This window comes from Electrona antarctica (genome assembly GCF_951216825.1).
Source record: "Electrona antarctica genome assembly, chromosome: 22".
Taxonomy (NCBI): Eukaryota; Metazoa; Chordata; class Actinopteri; order Myctophiformes; family Myctophidae; genus Electrona; species Electrona antarctica.
This window is the reverse complement of record NC_136805.1, coordinates 7,391,038-7,409,721: the sequence shown is the minus strand read 5'-3', so window position 1 is coordinate 7,409,721 and position 18,684 is coordinate 7,391,038. Positions and strand designations below refer to the sequence as shown.

Here is an 18,684-nt window from a genome sequence, read left to right as displayed (position 1 = left end):
TGCCCATTTTGATAGGCTGGTGGAATGGCTTAGGGTTGACAACAGAATACAGCAACTGGTCTACATGATTCGCTACACCACCAAGATAGTAGATACCCATGTATGTACCTGTCAAAATTATTTAATGTCAATTAAGTCCACAACCACATCAAAGGGAGTTCAACAAACCACGTGCAACCCAGATTCGGCTCAAACAAGGGTTTCGCTCCTATGCCACTAAAGTGTGGAGACTAGACTCGACTAGACTCCTTCAAAACAGCTCTTAAAGAGCACCTACGGACGGCTACAATTCGAAACTGGCCCCTGTAAAAAAATGTTAAAGTCCCCCCACCTGCACATGTCTTTTCCCTTTTTTTTTAACTGTATAGTGTATATGATGATTTCCTTTTTTTCTGTCCGTCATTAAATGTTCTGATAAATTGAAAATGGAGGACTCTTATGAAAGAAAGAAAGATAGATAGCCTATATACTTTACTAATCCTGAAGGAAATTTGCTTTGTCCAACAGAATACAGAATAAAAAAGAAGCATGATGAACATATAAAAAATACATTACTGGTAGGCCTACATCTACAGTAGAAATAGAATGCAGTAAAAAAAAACAATAGCTGTAAGTTAAAAAGGCTTATAAAGTTAAAAATACAACATAACTAAAACAAAACAACTGAATTAATTACAAATTAACTGACCAACCCCCTCCCTACAAGCTTTTCTTTGCAGTCAATATTTGGGAAATTGAGACAGAAGAACATAACTTGTATGCAAAGCAGTGCTGAAAAATACCTTGTTAAAATATAAGAGCTATCATCGGCCTGTGGAGGGCAGCATTACGCTTTAGCGTACAGCCCTGCTGGAAGCTATGAACGGAAACCAATAGAAGAACTACACTAGGACTACATTTCCGGAATGGTCCTACACCAAACTGCTTTCGTCTCGGAATTATTGTCGAAGTCCATTAGTCCATGCTCATGGGGTGTTCTTCTTACAGTTCCAGACGTTAGAAGAGGATGTTATGATCCTAAAGCTATGATCTCTGCTAATAAGAACATTTATGTGAGTTGCTATTCGTCGAGTGTGTTGATATGACCGTTTGCTTTCAAGGGGAACCAATTCAATCGATTCAACACGGACGCCCAAATCTGTAGAACACCACGCCCACCACCATACAAGTAAACATTCACTCCAAATCTATTAATTTTTGACCAGTGAGTATGGCCATATTGTAGCGCGTGGATTTACAGGATGGAGCCTATTTCAAATGCAAATTGTGAGTGAAAGTTGGTATTTCAATGTATTGAATTCTCCTGTATTCTCCCAGTGGAAAAAACAGTATGACAGTCATGTTTCAGGGCTAATATGATCGTAGCATAGAGTTTAAAATCAGAGAGATTGTAGATTGTGTGGTGTGGTGTAATTTACCATGACTAATCTGATACTACAATTACCTCTGATTACTGATACTACATTTACTTCTGTAAAACAAGCTCACATCATTGAGACATCATGCTAACGTTGCCTGTTTACTATTATGAAAATGACTTTGCCTGCAGGTCCCCCCCTTCCTCTCTCCTGTCTGCGTCTCTTGGTGTCTCCTCTGCGGCTGGTCTCGGCAGCTATCTGGCAGACTGTCCAGCACAAAGTGGTGTCTGATTATGGTGTCCTGGAAGAGTTTGTGTCCACGGTGACAGATATTGTCCCTGAGCTGCTCTCCAGAAGACATACGGCTCAACTTATTATGTGTCTCAGAGCACGGGTGAGTATTAACTTATTAAGAATCACAGAAAACAGTTGCATCTCATGCCATGATTGTTTTCATTTAACTTATACTGTTGTTGTTTTTTGTTGTTCTATTTTTGTCTATGATCTTAATAAGCCATGTTAAAAAACAGCAGCAGAGCAATGCTCTGGCCTGCTTATATTAGGGTTCAAATAGATGGCAGTAGGTGGTACCATGTTGTCCCAGCCCCTCTCGGGACCCCCCGGGTGAGCTCTTTTGAACAAGAGCTCACCCGGGGGGTCCCGAGAGGGGCTACATGTTGTCCATAGTTCAGGAATCTCCCATTTCTGTAGCCCTGGGCATGACACTAGTATTTTTACAGGGATTTTTATGTCTCTTTCCCTTCCATCTCTTTGCTATTCTTGCTTTATCTCTTATTTTTCTCTTTTATCGCTTCAATACATTTGTTATAATCCTACCTGCTCTGATGTATTCAAGTGTTATCAATGCCTCCAGATCGCTAATCCAAACCGCGATGCTGAGTGCAGAGCAGAGACTCATTGAGTACATTTTCTTATAGTCTTCTTTATTATGACTTAGCCAGCATTGAACCCCCAACCTCCAAATCTCAAGGCAGGCACTATAATCACAAGGCCACTGAGCAGGTTAAATAGATGGCAGACCTGTTGTTATTATTTTATAATTTTTGAGTGGTGCAAACCACTCCAACAACTGGCTTTGTACCCGTGTACCCCACTTCATGTGTGCACTCGCCTCGCGCACATGTCTCTATTTCCTCCAGTGTGTATTTGTGTGGGAAATGGTTTGTTCGTACCAAAAAAATGAGCATGGTTACTATGGTCACTGACATTACGTCAGACCACAGCTGATCAGGCTATATAAGACCTTGCACCACTCAGTTCACACGGGTGTGATTGTTTTAAGAACTGGGAGAACTGAACTGAATGTCATGGTTGCACCTCTTTAATAATGTTTTTTTAAGACGTATTAAAGAGCATTGTTCTGGTTTCAGGTTACCGTGGAGTTATGCCGGTCTGAGGCTACTGCTGACTTTGATATTATTCAGCCACACCTGGACAGAATGCACACCCTCACAGCAACATGGTTGTTAGATGTATGGGAAACACCACATATACCTATTAATTAGGGCTGCAATTGATTGATGCATTGATGGACAACGTGTTCATGTTTTTTGTTTTCTTCTTACAGCCAGGTGCTACAACTATGGAACAGGCAAGCTCAAAATTCTCAGATCTCATTAAAACTTTGTTGGAAAATCCAGAACAGAGAGAGCACTTTTTCCAGGTTAGAGTTGATTTGGTACTTTGTATTTGTGGTTGTTTTAAACTGCATTTGCACTGAGCAATATACATAAAAGTGCAATGATGTCTTGAATTGTCTTCTCATATTACTTTCCATCAGAATGTTTTCCCTGAAGAATTTGGTCCCAAGTTTGACAAGGAGCTGAATACCTTGATATGGCTGTTTCTATCCAGATTTGAGCATGTTCTTCCTCTTCAAACCCTCCAACAGGTTGACCAGCATAACTTATTTTTTACCAATACGTTTTTTTTTAGCAACACAACCTATGAATCTAATATTTATTGTTATTGGTAACCTACTAACCTGCCGTTCATAATTATTCAGAGTCCCACTTTTCACCTTTCCTCAGATTGCATCCATGCTCGGCAATGTTCCATTTGTTCTGGAGGAATGCATGGAGACCATATCCCACTCTCAAGATCTTAAAACTCTACTGGACTATCAGAAAGACCTCAGACAGCTAGAACACAGTAGTAAGCTAATAGATAATCAAATCGTTACGAATTCATAGATTAATATTTAAATTGTGATCCCTTAATTTCAGATTATTTTTCCCATATCATTTTGCTAAAATTTATGTTTTTTGTTTTTAGATTGTTCGTATGATGCCTCCTGCGTCTTTTCAGCGCTTGATCTCTTCTCTGTGGAAAAAGGACAGATAGACGAAAAGGAAGAATCGGAACCCCATACTTTGTGTGATATGGGATCAGGGACAGAGAGGAAATCTCAAACCTCAAGTGTAGAGTGTACTGAAAACGATACCACTGTGGAGAGAAACCAAGAGGGAATAGTTGACGACCCTGGTGTTATTAATGGAAGTGATGAAATAATGAGACCCCTGTATGATGAAGAAACAACACCAAATGAAGAAAGTGCTGACATTGTTGATACAGAAGCAAGGAAGAAGGTTCAACTGCCAAATAACTGCAGTGTCTTGCTGAAAGAACTTGACACATCACTGGCTTTTCATTCTAGAGCATTAAGACAGAACAGAGGTCTCAAGATGAAACTGATGTTGCTGCAAGAGAAAAGAGGACTTCATGGGGAGGAAAGTCCTGCTTGTAGTTCTTTATCTACATTCCAACCAGCTGCCTCAGAGTCATCAGTTAATGACATCGTACCAAACAGCGCGACTCCCTCTGAGGTATCTGATGATGAGGCTTCTGTCAGCTCTGACATAGACCCATCTTATTTTGCTCCTACTGAATGCTATGATGATGAGTCGTCATCCAGGAGCTCAGATGAAGAACCTTTCACCATGGCAAATGTTGATGAGTCAGTTACGTGCAAAGCGCAGGATGATCGACACCCCAAACCTGCCACAAAAGAGTCCCCCTTCCGAAGGTCAAGAGGCTGTTTCATCTGCAATGAGCAAGTGAAGACTACCATAACGGCACACCTGAAAGTCCACTTCCCAAATGGTGATTACGCCTGTCCGCGTTGCAACACAAAGTTCACGATTGTGTCGTCCTTTATGTTGCATATGAAAAGAACATGCTATGATCAGCAGCAGGTGAGCCCAGAGGAGGGCGACGAGGGCCGTTGTCTTTTCAAATGTGTCGACTGCGAGAAGGTATTTAGGTACAAACAATCCCTGGAGGAGCACAAGCGGACACATAATAAACTCTACTGCGAGGTGTGCAGGAAAGTGTTGCGGAACGAGGATGCATTGGCAAGGCACAAGGCTTCGCACACTCCATTTCAGTGTACACTGTGCAAGGAGAACTTCCGTCTTTATAAACCCTTGGCTCGGCATTATGAAAATGTACATCACATTAGCAGACCATTCAAATGTCACCACTGCCCCAAAAGTTTTTCCAAGTTAAGTTACTTCATCAGGCACGAGTGGAAACATACAGGTCAGCTGCCATTCCAGTGTGCTCAGTGTGCAATGCGATTCAGAAACGATTCAGACCTTGTATCTCATATGAGAGTGCACACACGAGAGAAACCATTCCTTTGTGCGGAATGTGGTAAGGCATTCTCCGTTAGGACAAATCTGAAAAGGCACTTGGATTTCATTCATGGCCACCTACGAAATGAGAGACGGTATTCTTGCTCGCAGTGTGAGGTGTCATTTAAAGAGAAAGGGTCCCTGAGGAAACATGAGAAGACTAAACATTTACATCAGTTGTTCCGTTTTCCATGCCCAGACTGCGGGAAATTGTTTTCCTCTTCAGCATTAGTAAGACATAAACTTATCCATACAGGGGAGAAGCCTTTCAAGTGCCATATGCCTGACTGTGATAGATATTACAGGTCCAGAGGTGAAGTGAAGAGGCATATCATGCAGTCTCATACTGAAGAACGACCGTTTAAATGTGATGTCTGTAAGAAGGGCTTCATCAGGGACAGTATACTCAATCGACATATGCGTCTACACTCGGGAGAAAAGCCTTTTATTTGTTGCATCTGTGGTAAAGGGTTTCCACAGATTTATAGCATGAAGAGACACAAAAAACTTGTACATACATTCACAACACATAGTCCTTCAAATATGACCTTGTGAGCTTTGAAAGGATTAACACTAAATTGATCACTGGGTCATCATATTGTAGGAGATGTGGGCTTCAATCTGTCTTGTTAAACAAAACACAAGGCTGTTCCCATATATACTGTAGACCAGGGGTGCCCAAAAGGTAGATTGTGATCCAGTAGATCACAAAGGCTGTGCAGGTATAGCTCACTTGACATGGCCCTAAAAATGAATGAAAGGAAAAAACTAAAGGCATCTGCCACTTGAATTATGGTGACGTCATTGATTGACAGACATCAAATGGGTCCTGTCAGCTCAAACCCACAATGAAATACTTTGTTTTCAAGAGTGTTGCGCACAAACATTACATAAGTTATACAAAACAAAACAGTACCAATTACAATTTCCTCCGCTATATCTCATTCCGAGTGTGTTTGTCTTATATGTAACGCCAGCACGCTATTCAAAAGCCCTTTCAGGTACATTTTTAAACTATTTTCAGCAATTTGTTGGTGGGTAGATCGTGTTTTGCTGGTCATTTTTAAAGTAGCTCTCAAGTCAAAAAAGTGCGAGTACAAGTAAATAACCTTTTAAGCTGTGGACATTAACCATGATGCTCCAGTTCCTAGATTGCACCAAGCCTGAGTCCTAGAAATATTACAACTGCTCTGTTTGGCTAGGGCTAGGCTAGAATAAAAGTAACATTTCTGTACTTTTAACTGCCTTTTTCCTGTGTGTCTGAGAGCTGGGCCTGGGGTGGTATCTTTTTTTTAATGTTTTTTTTTTGTGGCTTTCGCCTTTATTTTTATATTTTTTTTATGGAGGGACAGACAGTAGGCTGACAGGAAATGGGGGGAAGACATGCAGTAAAGGCCGTCTGGATCGGGAGTCGAACCCGCAGCACACTGCCAGACTGGATTACCAGCCAAGGTGCCTGGACCACTGAGCCATGGCCCAGGCCTGGGGTGGTATCTTACCTATCATTCTCTATTCCTTACTCTGAATTATTGCTGAGGGACAGTTATCTCTAGACTCATTAATTGGCCATATATGTGTTAATTTAATTTTAATTATTTATTTTATAGATCAATTTTCTTTGGTACATTGTGTGACAGAACACAGTACTGACGGATCATGTTACAATAAAGAAACATTGTCACACAACCCCTTCTTTTCTCAGTCAACACTTTGTTCAAGGTTATTATTCCACTGTCTGACTGCCCAAAATGTGGTTCTTTGGTGACATGACATCTATTATATTTTTAATACAGTATTAGATTTTTTTTATGGGCAGAGAGAAGAACATTAGCAGAGATCAAACTGCTTGTGACATTAATGTCTAGATATTAGTGACCTGTCCTCAGAAGCATTCATGTCTAGATATGATAGTGACCTGTCCTCAGAAGCATTCATGTCTAGATATGATAGTGACCTGTCCTCAGAAGCATTAATGTCTAGATCAGATGATAGTGACCTCCTGTCCTCAGAAGCAGGCACAGCTTTTTTTCTTGGGTTTTCCATGCCCGGAACTGATTGTAGATTAACTGTTTCGTAGGAGCATTAAACTGGACGGAACAGTCAACAAATACGCTATCGATGGCTCCGTCTTTTTGGCAAATCTAGAACTTCCTGCCAGAGAGCTAGCAAATTTAAGACATCCGGTTGCTTTCAGAATAAAAGCGTGGTTAATTAAATAATTATTACATTACATTATTAGTATTGTTATTACATTACAGTTATTGTGAAGACACACATTATGTTTCTGTGTAAAAATAAGTAATTAAAAAACGTAAAAAAGTTATCTAAATGGATAAATGCCCAAGTCCATGCACTGGAGTGCCCAAGTCCATTCACTGGAGTGCATGGACTTAATAAAGTGGATGCTGGACAAAATCCCTGCTATGTTTCGACTAGTGTGACATATGCACGCGTCCGGGGAGACCTCCTCTACAACACCACACTGTCCGCTAAGCAGCAGAGGTGTAAAACAAAAATTGGCACCAGGTCACAGGTCAAAAAACATAAAAAAACTTCCCATTTCCAGACTACAGTGGACTAAAGTGGACGCTGGACAGAAATCCCTGCTATGTTTCGACTAGTGTGACATACGCACGCGTCCGGGGAGACCTCCTCTACAACACCACACTGTCCGCTAAGCAGCAGAGGTGTAAAACAAAAATTGGCACCAGGTCACAGGTCAAAAAACATAAAAAAACTTCCCATTTCCAGACTACAGTGGACTAAAGTGGACGCTGGACAGAAATCCCTGCTATGTTTCGACTAGTGTGACATACGCACGCGTCCGGGGAGACCTCCTCTACAACACCACACTGTCCGCTAAGCAGCAGAGGTGTAAAACAAAAATTGGCACCAGGTCACAGGTCAAAAAACATAAAAAAACTTCCCATTTCCAGACTACAGTGGACTAAAGTGGACGCTGGACAGAAATCCCTGCTATGTTTCGACTAGTGTGACATACGCACGCGTCCGGGGAGACCTCCTCTACAACACCACACTGTCCGCTAAGCAGCAGAGGTGTAAAACAAAAATTGGCACCAGGTCACAGGTCAAAAAACATAAAAAAACTTCCCATTTCCAGACTACAGTGGACTAAAGTGGACGCTGGACAGAAATCCCTGCTATGTTTCGACTAGTGTGACATACGCACGCGTCCGGGGAGACCTCCTCTACAACACCACACTGTCCGCTAAGCAGCAGAGGTGTAAAACAAAAATTGGCACCAGGTCACAGGTCAAAAAACATAAAAAAACTTCCCATTTCCAGACTACAGTGGACTAAAGTATTTTTACACAGAAACATAATGTGTGTCCTATAGCATCGTTTAAATGCTTAATTTATAGTTTTAATGTGCAAATTAAACTTTTTTTCAATACTCTAGAGGGTACTCTTATTTTGAAGAGATCGTCCACCGGAAGTCTTATATTTGCTCACTAGATTTGCCAAAAAGACAGTGCTATCGGCGGCATGAGAAGTACTGCTATCCTATGGCAATTGTTGCATGTAGTGTACTATTCTTATATATAACCATACCAGTAATTAAACATTTACTGAATGCAAAGGATGGAGGAATGTGTTTCGTATGTGAATGGTGAGTAAAAGTAACACATTGAACTTGGTGCTAAAGGAGTTGAGAACTAGAATGACGCCATTACCTCCGGATTCCGGAATGTGTATTGCTTTTTGAGAACATTATTCGGCGGCGTTGTCTTTTTTTAACTGCTATTTTATATGAAATATACTTGTACTGATTATAATTTAGTTAATATAGACAGGCATAAGTTACGTCTATTATATCTACTGGTTTGTACTCCATGCACAACACACTTAAGGCCGATTTCCACTGCCATGGCCTAACCTAACCTAATACCACTTAGCCCTGGTCAGGGCTAAACACCACTCGTGCCACCGTTTCCACTGGTACTAAATGAGTGCCTAAACAGTATCCACTCCAGTCCAGGGTGGGTCTGAGCTTGGTTAAAGCGGGGCCAAACATTCATAATGAGGCTGACTGTCTGAGCTTTTTGAGTGGTGCAAACCACTCCAACAACCAGCTTTGTCTGTATGTTTGTGTACCTGTGTACGTGTCCGTGCACAGGTTCAAAGTGCAAACCACTCCAACAACCAGCTTTGTCTGTATGTTTGTGTACGTGTCCGTGCACAGGTGAGCATGGTTACTATGGTCACTGACATTACGTCAGACCACAGCTGATCAGGTTATATAAGACCTTGCACCACTCAGTTCACACGGGTGTGATTTTTTATTTAGACCAGTATCATAGTTGTAATAATGTATTATAATACTTTCTATTGTATTATAATCACAGTTATAATCCATTATAGTGTTTTATAATAGTTGTAATACATTATAATAATTTATATTGTATTATTATTATCACAGTTTCAATATATTATATTTTTATTGTATTATAATTCTCACAGTTGTAATATATAATAATAATTTATATTGTATTACAATCACGGTTATAAGGGGGTACATTTGGTTCTCACCAATAGCTGGAGTACTTAACTCCCCCTGCACTCGTCTACATTACAATTCTAGGCAAGAAGCAATGATCTCTACCTCCTTACATTACAAAGAGGGCTACCCATGTCTTATGGGAGTGCCCCAGGGTACAAGACTTTCGTATAGCAGTACGTGATTGCATTGAGAGAATCATTGGTCAAGATATCCCTCTTGATATCTGCTTTTTCATACTAGGAGATCCCTCCATTCTTAAAGATATAACTCCTTCCACATACGTGGAATGGATCGAATTCCAAACAAACAGCCATAATGTTGGGTAGGAGACTGCTAGTCCAATTATGGAAATCAGCCCATACTGTGAGTGTACTTTATTTTAATGGAACTGGTAGATATTTTGAGGCAGTGTGTTGTAGTGTCGTGTGCTGTGGTGCTAAAGCTGCAGTCGAAATCTAGCTATAGTGATGTGATTAGACATTCAAGATGTCTCCCCCTTCTCCGCTCCCTCCATTGGCTCCCGGTCGCTGCCCGCACAGAATACAAAACTCTGATGCTGGCATTCAAAGCAACCAAAGGCATGGCCCCCCCATATCTCACTAGTATGATCGTACCCTACAAACCCTCCCGCTCACTCAGATCAGCCAACGCAGGGAAGCTGGAGGTACCTTCACTAAAAACTCCGGGACAACGCTCCACACGTCCCAAACTCTTCTCCCTTCTGGCTCCAAAACTATGGAATGCACTTCCAACACTCCCAATCTTCCGCCGTAGTCTGAAAACCCACCTCTTCAGACTCCACCATGGCCCGTAGCACTTGCCCTAGCCTAGCCCCTTAGATAGCACATTATGTAGACTTAGATAGTATTTTAAACAGACTTATAGCTTGTTATGTAGACAGCTCTAGAATTGCACTTTATGTAGTCATAGCACTTTATAGTACACATGTATAATATATTATATAGTATAGTATGTATAGTTTACATAGATACTCCACTGTTACGTTCTTAGTTTACGCATGATTCATGATAACTATTTTTTATATATGTGATGTATGCCATGCTTTTTGTTATTGCTTAATGTAAGTCGCTCTGGATTAAGAGCGTCTGCTAAATGCCTAAATTGTGTTTTCGATGTGTTCAGGTCTTCCTCTCTCCTGTCTGCGTCTCTTGGTGTCTCCACTGCGGCTGGTCTCGGCAGCCATCTGGCAGACTGTCCAGCACAAAGTGGTGTCTGATTATGGCGTCCTGGAAGAGTTTGTGTCCACGGTGACAGATATTGTCCCTGAGCTGCTCTCCAGAAGACAGAGGGGACAACTCATCCTGGGTCTCAGAGCACGGGTGAGTTGTGACCTGAAGTGAGGATGATTTGTTCCTTTTTTCAAAAGCATCAGAATGTTTGTTTCAGCGGCCATTGCCATGCTGGCTTGTGGTGGATAATTTAGCTAAAATTAAACATTTGCCATGGACATGAGTAGACAAACACAAAGAGCTAGCCCTAAATGACCATTTCAGGTCTGTAACTCTGAGAGTGTCTAAATGGACCTGTATGTTATGGGAGTCCTTGAAAATAAAATGTTTTAGAAACCACTGCACCAGTGGACTCCTAATGTGCCATACATAGTCATAGTGTCATAGTAAACCCATGTCATACATATTCTGAGGAAAACCTGGAGTCTGACATTCAGTAATGTTGTATTATGATCAAAATAAGAACATTATAAGAGTGTGTACAAAATCAAACCTTTGCCACGTACACATTGATGAGATGACCTAGCCGCAATTTGCAACACTAGATTTTTGTTGAATCTAGAGTTGCAACCAACCAACCAATGACAGCCCAACATCCAAACAGAAAAATCTGATTGTATTAAACAACGTTAAACTCAGCGACATTGCAGCTGTACGAAAAGCTTGAATCATCCTCTTTCTATCTGCAAAGTGTTGGTTTCATAAACATCCACCGTAGACATGTTATGACTTATGAGCTACTCTCTGTCAAGACATTTTGTGCAAGTGGAGGAGTTTGGAAGCGCTCGTTTTCAATAACGCAACTTCCTCCACATTATGTGCTGCATGCAATGTGCAATTTCAAAAGAGGTGCTACGTAGGGCTGTTGAGTGATTTCCAACGAGCGATTCCAAACTCGGACAGAAAATGATCACCTGCACGGAATTTGACACAATGTAGCTCATAGTAATAACTATGGTGGATTTTTAAGAAACAAACCCTTGCAGATAGAAAGGGGATAATTCAATCTCTCCGTACAGCTGCAATGTTGGTGAGTATTATATTGGTATTATATTGCAGAAGTTGTAGACTTGTATTCAACAGTGCATTTCTGTTTCTAATACTTCATCCCTCATTAATCCCATTAACCTCTGGCTGTAGTTGATCCTGGAGTTGTGTAGCTCTGAGGCCAGTGCTGACCCTCAGATTATTCAACCACACCTGGACAGGCTGCACACCCTGAGATCACTGTGGAATATGGAGGCGAGTCTAATCCCAATTTCTAGTGATGTTCTTTTAAAATAAAAAATATTCTAAATACAGTATCTGTTTGTTGCTCAGTGGCCTTATGGTTATAGTGTCCGCCCTGAAATTGGGAGGTTGTGAACTTGTGTTCAATACCAAAGACTATAACAACGGGACCCAATGCCACCCTGCTTGGCACTCGGCATCAAGGGTCCCTGCAACGTACTGGCGTCATGTACTATTAGCCAGGCTAGTCATGTACAGGGTTCTACAGGGTGTACTACTTGTGGCTGGGAGGTACTTGTACGTAGCCGCCTTACGCTACAGAAACAGGAGATGGGCTCCTGCCTATGGGCCACATGGCTCGAGGCTACTTGCTTACTATTTGTTGACATCATTCCGGGGGAGTAGTGTTTTCTCATTTTGTTGCCTTTTCGTGTTGCAGTGAATCACATGTAGTTTAGTGTACCTATTTTTGACATGTTGTAGCCAAACATTTGACCAAAATAGCTGAACATTTGGCTTGTAGATTTGGTGTAGAGGGAAAAAAAAGGAGGCGGGCGAGTATAGACCCCTGGGAGACCCTGGAGTTTCAAAGACATGTCATGTGACAAGGATGCTGTTATTACACAATCTTGACATGGAATTAACCCTTTTGAACATGTTTTCTACAGGCTGATGGTGTTGATCTAGAAATGTCGGATTCACATTTTCTGAGTCTTGTACAAAGTCTGCTGAAAGATCCTGAGGACAGAGAGAACTTCTTCCGGGTCAGTGGTTGTGGGTGGCTTCCAAATAATATGCATTGCATGAAATACAAAACATCACATTTGCAGCATATTTTGCTCATTGTTGCATTCAGATATGTTGTAAAAATTGTACATATGTTGTTGGCTTAGTTTCAAATTAAAACTTGTATTTGTATGCGCATTTGTCTGTGCGTTTCAGGATGTTTTCCATGAAGACTTTGGCCCCATGTATGATAAGTCAATACAGAAGCTGATGTGGCACTTTCTGTCCAGACTTGAACAGCTGCTTCCTTCCCAAAACTTTGAACAGGTAGAGGCAGGCAAAGATGTAAAACACCTGTACAACATTTATCACTTGCTGCATCTACATATATCCATACAAAAGTGCTATTTAATTTGACATACTGTATACATGTATATCTCATTTATTTATTTACTTTAGGTTGCCTCCCTGCTCAGCAACGCCTCGTCTCTTTTGAATGACAACATGGCAACATTATTTCAACCTCAGGAGCTCAAATCCTTGCTGGAATATCAAAACAACCTCAGCCAGCTGGAAGAAGATGGTAGGGTTTTTTATTATCCTCATGAGTGGCAGGGCTCGACGTCCTTCCAGCACTTTGTTTTCAAACAAGATATCTTAAAACCTACTGACTGGATTGATAGGGAATTTGTTGGCCATCTTTATGCACTGTCCCAATGGGATTTCCTGTACTAGACTGCAATCCTTACACCAAGATTTCCACCTTGCACACAAGCAGTGTTGTAAATAGGTTTTAAATGTAACGAGTCCCGGGATGCAGGGATGGTCTTTTAGATGAGTCCCAGGGACATTTTAGGAGTCCCACTTCAACGACGTTAGGAGTCATATTTGGCCATTTTTACAAATTGCAGCATTTAACTCCCATTTCATTTTATATGGTTATAATGTGGTTATATTCATGTAGAAAACAGAAGAAGAAATTATTATTATAACTAAAGCTATAGCACAATAAACTAGAATAAAAAAACAGTACAGTAGTACAGTAGTGCATCCCGTGGATGCAGAGGTCGTTGTTTTATTGTGTCCCTTATTGTGTCCCTTAACTGCGTTTTGCAAAATGCACCCTATTTTAATCTCTGCACAAGATATCTCCAAATCCACATGTAAACATCCCTTCATTTTCTCCATAGAGAATTATACTATCAATTATGTCATAACGATCTTTTTTTTTTAAAACATCTGTTTATTATGAATTTTTTGTATACAGGCATTTCAGTAATTACAGTTACAGATTGGTCAAACAAAATAGCAGAAACATATAAACAAAACAAGACTTACAATAAAAAGAGACAAAACATATATCTCAATAATGGGTGACCAGATTCTTTGAAATAAGGGTTCCCTTTTCGACAGGGTAAATCTAATTTTCTCCAAATGCAGCACTCCTCCCAGCTCCCTTAGCCACATATCAACTGTCGGAGGTTTATCCGACTTCCAGGCCTGTAGTATTAACTTCCTAGCTAGCAGTGTAGCGAGAGAAATGGCCCGTGCCTCATATTTGTTTTGAACCTGATCTGGTTCCACCACACCGAAGAGTGCAACTAGAGGTGCCGGGGGGAAGTCTCTTTTATATGCTTTAGCCAAGAAATCAAAAATTTTACTCCAGAAACTTTGCAATTTATGACATTGAAGAAATTGATGAGACAGAGTCCCTTGTTCTGTTAAACACTTTCCACACATGGGAGAAGAATCCTTAAAGATTTTGTTTAATTTAGTTGGGGAATAGTGCAGCCTATGAACAATCTTAAATTGAATCAGAGAGTGCCTAACATTGATAGAGCTATGGTGAATGTTGGCGATACAGTCCTCCCATACTCCATCTGAAATCTCTATGCCCAATTCTCTTTGCCAATTGTCCTTAAACAAGCGTGATGATGGGCTAACCACGGCCTGTAAGGTGTCATAAAATTGAGAGACTGCACCTTTTTCAAAGGGCTCAATGTTGAAGAAACTGTCATGTCATAACGATCTAATGTGAAATTACCACTAGGCTCCTATGATTCTATATGTTCCTGTAGAAGCCACATGTCTGTATGCAATCAGTCTAGTTGTAATGTCATTGAGAAATACTCCACTAACGACTCTGATTGGTGGAGTTTACGTTACTATGGATTTTTCATTTTTTTATCATTTACAGTAGCTCCACTAGTGAGAGTGTGAAAACTTAAAACACTGAAGATTTCCATCCTTGTCATTTGATTCAATTCCACTTTTCTCCGGTTGGGTGTAAAGGAGCAGCGTGATCTCTAGGGGTTCTTTGCTGTGCTTTTACATTCTTAGATGTGTTCGGGCTAAGCATGTGTGATTCTACTGTTTTTATATATTAATATGCAGCTTTAATTACCATTTTAAGTATTTCTTGTCATTTCTTGTCCCTTTCCACAGACTCTTTCATTGAGGACAACTGCATTATGACAGCTCTATGTCTCCCCCCAGTGGAGAGGGTGGTGATTGTCAAACAGCAAGAAGATATGGATGGATTTGTGTACACCGGCTGCACAGAGATACGGGTGGGATCTGAAGGAAACGAGATAAAACCTGGGGAAAGTGAGGCAGAAGACGAATGTGAGGAGGATCAGCAGTGGTTCTGTGTTGAAGTGAAATCGGGTGATACCGAGTTTGTTTCAGATCAAACTGACATTGAGCCCGTTGAATGTCAAAACCAAGTGGCACAAAATGACAACGATGCTGAAATCATAGCGGTAACGGTGGAAGATGGGCCGGTGGACATGCTTGATGTGGCAACACAAAGCTCAAAAGATGGCATGGGGAAGAAAAATACATTTATATGTGAAAACACAAATCATTCAAATGCTGTCTTTCCAAACCCAGACCAACAAAGGAGTCGGCTACAGGAAATGGACTGCCTTGTCAAGCTGGAAAGAGTTGAGAATGAGATCAGCGTTCCTTCGAAATCCCGACCAGTCCGACAGAACCGTGGGCTCAAGATGAAGACCTTTCTATCCCAAATGGTCAAGTCAAGGGACAGTAGCAGTAGCAGCCCTGACAAGTTTTCCAACGACGCACATTCCTCCAAAAAGGATAACCTGGACCAGAGAACATGTACAATTTGTGGGAAGGTTTTGAGTCAAGCCAAATTCTTACAGCGACACATGAATCAGCACTCAACACAGCAGTCCCATTCGTGCTCTGAATGCAAAAGAAAGTATAAGAGCTTGCGATATTTGCAGGAGCACAAATGTCCAATTCAGAGTCTTAAAGATCTGTCAAAATGTAATGAAAGCGTTCAGGTGGATGAAAACGAGACGACTGCGAGTGTTCCAGAAACGGCTGGAGAACGATCAGAAGAGTTGTCGTCCTCAGAGAGTAATACCCAGGACCGCTCTCACTCAACCTCCGTGGAAAGGAAGACCCACAAAAAGGTACGCCGTTGCAGCCCTGAACGGGACATTAGCACGTCCAATGGTCCTTTCATCTGTCCTCATTGTAGTGTGGAGTTTAAGTGCCAGCAGACGTTAAGGTACCACCTAAGAAACATTTGCTACAATGAGCAGCAGGTCGATCCAGAAAGAGTTGATCACCCCAAGCAATGTTTCAAATGTGATGAATGCGACAAGGCGTTCAAGTACAAATCAACATTGGATTCCCACAAACACACACACAACCCGCTCTACTGTCAGGTGTGCATGAAATTGGTGCGTGATTCGGAAGCGCTGGCATTGCACAAGATATCTCACACACCGTTTCAGTGTAACCTGTGTGAAGGGAACTTCCCCGTTTTTAAGGCACTTTACAAGCATTACAATGATGCTCACAGTCCCAGTGCACCGTTTGTGTGCACACACTGCCAGACAACTTTTGTCAGTTTAAAGCGCTTCATCAGACATGAGTGGAAACACACCGGTCACCAGCCATTCCAGTGCCCACATTGCCCCAAACGATTTAGATCATACTCTGACCTGTTGGAGCATCAGAAGAAACACACTAAAGAATACCCCTTCCTTTGCTGGGAATGTGGGAAGAAATTCAGACACAGTATAACACTGACTAGGCATGTGCAGCGCGAACACAAACCGGGCCAGGCTGACCAGCCTGTCCCGGAGAAATCCACGTCATCCTACTCCTGTGTTCCTTGTGGAAAGTCCTTCACTTCCAGGTGGTGCTATCTGAAACATGACAACTTTTATCACAAAGGAGTGCGTTACCCGTGTACACACTGTGGTAAGGGGTTTGTTGGCAAAGATGCCCTGGTGAGACACAATTTGATTCATACTGGAGAGAGGCCTTTTAAGTGTGACGACTGTGACAAGTCCTTCAGATCTGCCTCTGAACTTAAGGTTCACAGGCGATATCATACCGGTGAGCGACCATTCAAGTGCAGTGTGTGTGAGAAGGGATTTGTACAGTCCTGTTTTCTCACCTTACACATGCGTACTCACACAGGGGAAAGACCATACATTTGTACTGTGTGTGGAAGGGGGTTTGCAAGCTTGCATGGCCTGAAGAGACACACAAAACTTGTACATGCATAGCTTTGTGTGGCGTTATTGTATATAGTGATTTATTAACCCATTAAGACCTGTGGCCGATTCTAAAAACGCTCTTGCTATATATCGTGACGTCTGTCGTGTGAAAACCTTGTATGTCCAAAATGAACTAAAATGTCAAAAATAGCAGATCAACAACCTTGAAGTGCGTCAGTGTCGCTTTGCACTGCGATTCGAGCTGTGCTTACAGCTTGTAGATCTGGTACTTTTTCAAATGTTTTCAATGCCTAACTTCAAGGCCATAAAGAAATGGAGCTGACGTCCAAGCGGTCCTTCACATCGCATCGCTTTTCCGATTGCTTAGCCTAAGGATCCATTTCTGCTAAGCCATCTCTGCGCATAGTTACTACAATATTACAATAAAGTCCTGTTCCTGAATGAATTCATGAATATCGTCCTGGCATTTGCATACTACATGAACAAAGTCACTCCCATCCATGGATCTCACATTCTGCACAATTTGGAGGTAGTCCTGAACTTCCTGAAGGCTTCATCCATACCATAACATAACTGATAAGCCTTTTGCCATTTCAATGTACATGCTGTTTGTACTGAGACAAGCATCTGCTACTGGCAGGATCAACCGTACTTCCATTTTCCCAAGCTCTGTCACATATCCTTTCCCCTTCTCCTGTTGCCAGAGCTACAGCCAAGGAGATCTGCTGCTTTTGATGCTTTTGTATGATGCTGCGGCTGTAGTGTGATCACGTACGTAGGGCATTCATTTACGAGAAAAACAAAGTTAGAATAAGCAGATAAGAGGTAACGTTGTGCCCAACAGTGATATATAGCAACAGCTCAAATGACAGAAAAAGCTTGAAAAGTAGTCTAAATGGATTAATTTGTTCTGTGCTAAATTTAAGAGTGGGTTTTGAATCCTGTCCTATGATGTAACATTTAACTGCAACATCTCTGTCAGAAATTAGTTAGTTACATTTCGTAGGGATAAATCCATGGGGTTTTCACCTTAAAATGTTCATACTCGCCAAGAATAACTTCAAAATTATCCACTATTTTATTTCACAATAGACCAGTTTCCAGGGTAGGCTAGCTTCATTTAACACTACTGCTATCTGCTGGTCAAATGGGGTATTGCAGTCAAATAAATCTATGTGAATACTTTAGCTTGAATGTCTGTGAACTGAAATAGTCCTGATCTCCTTAATTCTACAAATAAAGACTGATTAGCTGACTTTGGTTGTTTTATTGACTGATTTGTTGACAGCTTCTGTTATCTGTTGCAAATACAGTTTGAAGATAGTTATTTTATCGTGAGGGTGAGGCAGAGGCTTAGATCTAGTAGATGGATTAGATCTCTAGATGGATTATCGATTTTGACATTACGAGAGTAATCTAAGACTAGGGTGAGGCAAA

At 41.3% G+C, this 18,684-nt stretch overlaps 2 protein-coding genes across 3 annotated transcripts; both read left to right on the top strand.

Annotated features, from left to right (window-relative positions):
* Positions 1 to 585: 585 nt before the first annotated feature.
* On the top strand, positions 586 to 6,686 carry LOC306914817 (uncharacterized protein; the record flags this gene model as incomplete). The annotated part of the gene is made up of 8 exons (XM_079492017.1): positions 586 to 590; positions 1,101 to 1,168; positions 1,550 to 1,752; positions 2,750 to 2,851; positions 2,947 to 3,042; positions 3,160 to 3,270; positions 3,410 to 3,533; positions 3,654 to 6,686. 8 exons carry the CDS (start codon positions 586 to 588, stop codon positions 5,567 to 5,569), a joined length of 2,625 nt encoding a protein of 874 aa, XP_079348143.1. The 3' UTR covers positions 5,570 to 6,686.
* Positions 6,687 to 8,507: 1,821 nt separating this feature from the next.
* Positions 8,508 to 18,361, top strand: LOC306915662 (uncharacterized protein). Of its 2 annotated transcripts, XR_013788864.1 has the most exons (8): positions 8,508 to 8,645; positions 10,680 to 10,876; positions 11,927 to 12,028; positions 12,685 to 12,780; positions 12,959 to 13,069; positions 13,202 to 13,325; positions 15,188 to 17,387; positions 17,654 to 18,361. XR_013788864.1 is itself a non-coding variant. In XM_079493138.1 (7 exons), the coding sequence occupies exons 1-7, from the start codon at positions 8,609 to 8,611 to the stop codon at positions 17,293 to 17,295; spliced, it is 2,775 nt and encodes a 924-aa protein (XP_079349264.1). In that variant the 5' UTR covers positions 8,508 to 8,608; the 3' UTR covers positions 17,296 to 18,361. The 2 variants fall into 2 exon arrangements, 1 of the variants encoding a protein (XP_079349264.1); XM_079493138.1 differs by having other exon boundaries at positions 15,188 to 18,361.
* The last annotated feature ends 323 nt before the right edge of the window (positions 18,362 to 18,684 follow it).